Source organism: Lygodium microphyllum, chromosome 23, assembly GCF_053477565.2.
Source record: "Lygodium microphyllum isolate KBCC chromosome 23, Lygodium_microphyllum_v1.1.10, whole genome shotgun sequence".
NCBI lineage: Eukaryota > Viridiplantae > Streptophyta > Polypodiopsida > Schizaeales > Lygodiaceae > Lygodium > Lygodium microphyllum.
Window position 1 is genome coordinate 67,538,931 of NC_141157.1, and position 6,082 is coordinate 67,545,012.

At 41.0% G+C, this 6,082-nt stretch overlaps 1 protein-coding gene across 2 annotated transcripts in view; it reads left to right on the forward strand.

Moving 5' to 3' along the window:
• The window catches only part of LOC148016291 (uncharacterized), a 40,419-nt gene extending 34,586 nt beyond the window's left edge, over window positions 1–5,833 (forward strand). For both annotated transcript variants that reach the window (XM_087664579.1, XM_087664580.1), the window contains exons 8-14: window positions 3,064–3,165; window positions 3,243–3,350; window positions 3,467–3,531; window positions 3,664–3,781; window positions 3,876–4,049; window positions 4,263–4,330; window positions 4,408–5,833. In XM_087664579.1, coding sequence (XP_087520705.1) covers window positions 3,064–3,165; window positions 3,243–3,350; window positions 3,467–3,531; window positions 3,664–3,781; window positions 3,876–4,049; window positions 4,263–4,330; window positions 4,408–5,143 — 1,371 coding nt within the window. In that variant the 3' untranslated portion in view covers window positions 5,144–5,833. The remainder of the gene's footprint in view (window positions 1–3,063; window positions 3,166–3,242; window positions 3,351–3,466; window positions 3,532–3,663; window positions 3,782–3,875; window positions 4,050–4,262; window positions 4,331–4,407) is intronic.
• Window positions 5,834–6,082: the final 249 nt, after the last annotated feature.

Below are 6,082 nucleotides of genomic sequence, written 5' to 3' on the forward strand. Positions count from 1 at the left end.
ATTTGTGCAAGTTGTAGATCTAGTTCCCCAAGGTACTGGGTTGGTGCACCTAAAATAACTCTCTATACACATGGTGTCCCCCTTTTGAACCTAGAAAGTGTTAGAGATTTAGTCATCCCCTGGATTGGCATTGTTAGGCTATAGCTGCTACAATCAATTCTCTCAAGCATAGTTACGCATTCCATGTCAGTTTTGGGCATTTTCAGCAGTCACCAAGAGCAGGCACCTTTTATCGGCAGGTCTGACGGTTTGACATGTTGTAGTGCCATGTGGAAGTACAGCACAGCAGATTGCTATTTTTTGTGTAGTCAGCCAAATCTAGCTGCTGGTCAGCCAGTTTTGGTTAGCCGCCCTGATCATATTTTGGCTATTTTTCATGCTATTTATAGCCAGCTTGCCCACCTAACTTGTTTTTGTCAGGTGTTGAGAGAGATTGGCTCGAGGAGATACTTTGACAACTCATTTGTATATTTGCCTTCTTCATTTCATCATTCATTGACTGCAACTTTCTACATTCTATTCTCTCTTTTCTCTCTCCCTCTTCTCTCATATTCATTGTCTTTCAGTCTTGTCCGTCCATACACTTCTGCATTTGTTGCACTCTAACATGGTATCGGAGCAATGTAGAAGGGCTGATTGATTGTGGGCAGACCTGAATGGGAGGTTTCTTCATGACAAAAGTTTGCATTTTCAGCATTCGAGGGCTGAGGCGAACAAGTGAAGCATGGGAAGGAGCAAAGTTGTTTCTTGCAAACTATTGTTGTTGGTGAAGGAGAAAAGGCTATGTCTTCAGTCTTTTGAAGCAGATTTTGAGTTTTCATCATCTTTGGTAGTTGAAACTCGTTGAAGACGAGCAGAAGAAGCCCTAGTAGGCACCGTCACCATGTGTAGAATTAGAGGGGGCTGCCCTTGTTTTTGTACAACTACTTCTATTGACAATGTCTACCAAGATCAACATGGAGTTTCAGGCTATTATGGACCATAAGGTCCCCGTGTTATTGGCTCTTCCTTCGTATCAAAAGCCCCATGGGAAGAATACCACATTTGGCAGGTAATGATGCTTGCCATCTTGGAGTCCTATGATTTGGTGAATCTGGGGTTTATTGCCCTTAGGGCTTCCAAAGGCCGGTTTTAGAATGGACAATGGAATCCATAACAAAATACAAGAGATGTACTGTCCAAACCTCACAGGTGAATGTCCCATGTAGTGACCAGTAGTACCTCTAGACTTCCTCTCTCCAAGTGGCTGCGATCAAAGGTAACATGAATGAAGAAGTGGAGAATACATAGACTCTAGGGCAAGACTTGAGAAAAATGAGCTAGAGCTAAATGGGCTGCCCAAATGCCCATAAAGGCACCCAATAACAAGTCTAACAAATAGCCTAACACCTATGAAATGTACACCACTAACATGGACTGCTGTGGTTTGGTAATCCACTGCATCCTGCTTGCTGTGTTTTGCTAATCCACTGCTTCTCAATATCAGGAACACTTTGGAGGCATATGTTTTATTCCCTCTGTTGATGCCCACATCATCATCTGCCTAGTGGACTGCTGCTGCTGCATTTTGGGATCTGCCATGGGTACAACACACTTTGACATCAGTCTCATTCACCTCTGTCCCAGTTCTTTGAGAGAGGGAGGTTGGAGGCTCCTCAGAGGATATTCTCATTCAAATTTCTATGGATTGTGTTTTCATGTGTTGTCTTACATTTTGTGTTTTGTCTTTGCCATACCATTTTTTCACAGTTGAGCATATGCTTAGAAGCAAAACTTGATTGATGGCTTGATGAAAAGAAAATCCTTTTTCTTATAGCTTGAAGGCAAACCTAAGTACAGTTCCTCTTTTGCTACGGAGACAACCACAGACAATCACTACAAAAGTCACAAATCCTTACCAAGTCTCTAGCAACTTGGTCAAGAGAGTTGAGCAAGCTTTGTAAGTCAACTTAAGAGTACATCACTGATGACTGTCCTGAAAATTGTCCTGGATAAATCATACTGAAACTTTTCCACCTTAAGTAATGTCCTGAAAGTTTTCAAATGCGAGATACTTCGATGCATGAATCCTGCAGTCAAGCTGAAAGCAGCTTGCTGGACACTTTGAACTTGATGGCAACTTACAACTTGCGTTTTGCTGTAGATAAACCTGCACTCAGCTTTCCTCTTTCACAATATTAATTGCAGCAGGCACAGCACTCTGGCAGCAAATGGAGATTGAAATGGAAGAGTAAGGACCAGAAAAGACTCCTTTCTAAATGCAATATACACATTTGCGATCAATACAGGCAGCAGTCCATTACTGTCTGTGCTTGGCCTACAACCGCACTAAATGAAACTTGTTTTTGACTGCTTTTCTAACCACTCCTTATATGGAAAACTGTTGTAACTGGCTGAAATGATTTCAAATGCTCTTACAAAGTGGACACCCACCCCTTAAAATCAAAAGAGAATGATCCAATCATTCCTGGTGCATCATTGATTCAAAATGCCTTGAGTCTGATGTAGCTTCCATGTCAGAATCTTGCACCATTACACAATGTACTTGTTGAACAAATATTTGAACCACCAGCATGGCTTCAAAACCATCAGTGCATCCCACGAATATCTGTAATCAACATTAGCCAGTTTCACACATTCACAGAGTTGTCAAGACCTTATGCACACCACTGATCCTAGATTATGAGCTCTGATCACCCATTGACTGCTTTGCTAAGAAGTCTGTTCACCAATTGCCACTAGCCAATTTTTTAGACATTGATTCATAACACACTGTTTATGCGTAAAGAGAAATGCGGGCTTAAACAAACCATGAATTGCATATTTGCTGAAAATGATGCTTTTAAGCTTTCTTTGCTTTAAACTTACGGCTTTAGTCAGTGCTGCAGTGAGCTGTCAGGCTATTTTCTTAACATCTCATATTTCCTGTCAAAGGGAAGACTATCAGGAACTTTAAGAGATGAGCATATATTTTCATTCCGTTGCAGCATGCAAGTGTGTCATCCATAGATAATTGTGAATATCTGACCTGCCAATCCTTGTCTGCGTAACGGGGCAATGCAGGTAAGGGAATTAGTGGACAGCAAGCATACTTTAGAAGTCAAGGTAGCAGCTATTGGAACACGCCTAGAAACTGCTGAGAAGGATCTAGATGATAAGATTCAGGTAGAGTGGTTTCATTCTGGTGCAGCCCAAAACATAAACAGTGTTTTGCTCTACTGATTTTGACAGTTCTATTATAGGAATGTGAGGGGCTACGTGCAGAGAAAAACAAGTTGGATGCTGAAAAAGGAGAATCATTAAAGATGCTCAATAAGCATCTTGTCCGTCTTGCTGCCCTAGATCAGGAAGTATGGGTTTCTTCCTTGTTATATCCTCTGAGATGATTTACTTTCATTTTCTGTGAGATTCTTGCACTAGGAATTGCTCTCACAATATGCGATAAATATGTGGTTATGGATGTCAGGTTCAAGACAAAAGTGAGCTGATCACAGGCTTACAAAAGCAACTTGAAATCCAAACTTCCCAAAGGTAAAAATGACTCCTCAATCTTTTTGTGAAAATTTTCTGTTGTATAACCTCCAAAGCTGATATATATTAACTGTTTATCATAATACCAAGTCATATTGATGCTGTTTGATCACTCATAATGATCAACTGCAGGGCTTCGATTGAATTGCATTTGAGAGAGGCACAGACTGTGGCAGAGCATGCTGAAGAAAAGTACAGCACTAGTGATGCTGAACTGAACAAATGTCGTCAGTCCATAGAAAAACTTCAGGCAGGCAGTTTTCTGCTTAATAGAATCATCCTGGGGTGTGTATGGTCTACTAGACTTACCAATTTTACCAGCTGGCTTTGTTGTTGCATTACAGGCTGAGCTCCGTACTTGTAAGGCTAAAGTAAAATTAAAAGGGCAAGTTGCATCACAGCAAGACAATCTTCTCCTTGAGCGGCAAACAGCCATTGATAGAACATTGCAAGAAAACAACACATTAAAACAAGACATTGCAGCTCTAAGGGATGATAATGATTCCCTTAAAAAGAAGGTTTTCCCTAAAATCATTTTTACTTGTGTTGCTCTTCCAGTGCAGCAGGCAGCTTCTAGCCATCATGTCTTAATGTTTACATCCTTTCAAGAGCTGTAAACTTGTCAAAGTTCAAAAAAACACCAGATCTGCTAGATTGCAGTAATCAATATTGTGTACGAAACTCTCAATGTTTTCTAAATGTTTTGAAAATTAATCTAGTCATTTTTGCAGGTGGAAGAGCTCAAAGGAAAGCTAGACGACTCTCAAGAGCTTCAGCAGTCCAATCAGCAGATGATTCAGTAAGTCCAAAAAGTTAACAGGTTTGGTGAACTCCGAACTGGAAAAATACTAATGTTGAATAGATTTCCTCTTGCAGATGGCTCAATCAGCAGTTGACAGATGCTCAACTGGGCAAACTCGGAAGCACCCATGCTTCTTCCCGATATATGTTAAGGCCGAGCTTAAGTTTCCTCTCAACCTCTGATTCTGCAAACCTCAGAGTGTTAAATCATGCAGGGGCCCCATTTTCTGGATCAGGCAGCTTGAATGGGACTTTGTCTTGCACAACATACAAAAGCATGCTGCGATCAATCTCTCCGTTTGGGCAATCTATTCATTCCAAAACATTAGGGACCAGTGCTAGCGATGGTAAGATCCCAGCATTGACATCCGCATCGACCATGAGGTCAGCCACTAATAAGACACAACCCCTACATTCAGGCCAAGATGCTTTGAAGGCATACAAGCCACCTGTTCACCTTTTACCCAAAGCTGAGCTAACAGGAGGTACAAGTGCATCAACCAAGTCCATCAAAGTGGCATCTTGTCCTGAGAAGCTGGATTCGATGACAAAAATCACAGATCCGGTTCTTTCAATTGGGAAAAAAGAAGAGCATTCGTGGACACTGCTTCCTCGGCCTCCGTTATCTTTTGTGGATGCCAGAAATGAGCTTCTGAGTTTAACACCAAAGACCCAGATCCCTTCCACTGCTACCAAGGCACAAAACAATTCCATTAACAGAACTTCCTCAAACAATGAGGATGATGCAGCTGCCGCTAAACCACTGGCTCATTCTGGAGACTTCTCCTCCGCTAGCTCTAGCCTTGCATGAAATTTATTGTGGATGTGTCTAGCCACAATGAATTTTCACATTCGTTTCATGCTCCACAATTTTGGCCTCTTCAAAAGGGCAGTGTGATATAGTAGACCACAGCAGTGCAATAAAAGTACTCTAACCGAGTACTGCCATTCGGGATGATCGCCCCGATCATCTTCAAGTTGTAAGCTTTTTTGTGGTGTAGAACGGATTCGTTGAAATCGTTGATGGATCCTCCTTATGAAGAGCATTAAAGCATATGGGCTTTCGGGAATGTTCTGTGTGAGAAATCGAACGACATTTGGTCTATAGATTTATTTTTTGGTTGGTATTTCTTTGCCTCTAAACAATCTATGCCCATTCGGATGATATGAAATGTGTCGAGCTTGGGAGGAAGGTTTTCCGATAGCAGGTACTTTGGAAATGCAGTACAGGTAAAGTAGCAAAAGCTCGACAGAGTTGTGTAAGACCAATCTATGGACGACAGAGGGGCTCCACTCCCACTCCCACCGCATCATTTCTTATTGAGCACATGTTAAGACACTACAACCTCAAGTCGTTCGCTGAGTAAACCAGATGCTGAAGCCTGAAATCTATATCCATAGATTTTGCAAAAACGAGAAGCAAAATGTGAGGAGAAAGGAAGGAAAAAAGCTTAAAGCGTTGGATAAGGGGGAAGACGAGGCGCAAGAGTCATGCTAGTTACTCTTACAGCATAGAAATGAAAAACTACATTACCATTCAATAACTTAGTATAAAACACTTATCTAAACTTATAATAGTAAAAAACGAATGTGTACAAGTGGTTTCTATCAGCATGGGCTTAGAGAAGAGTGTACATAATAAGCACAAATATCAAAAGAAATTGTAAAATAAAAATAAAAAGTTAAAGAAAGGAAAAAAAAATCAAAAGCTATAAGATTTGGGAAAGAAATCAAGCACATTTTACATCTT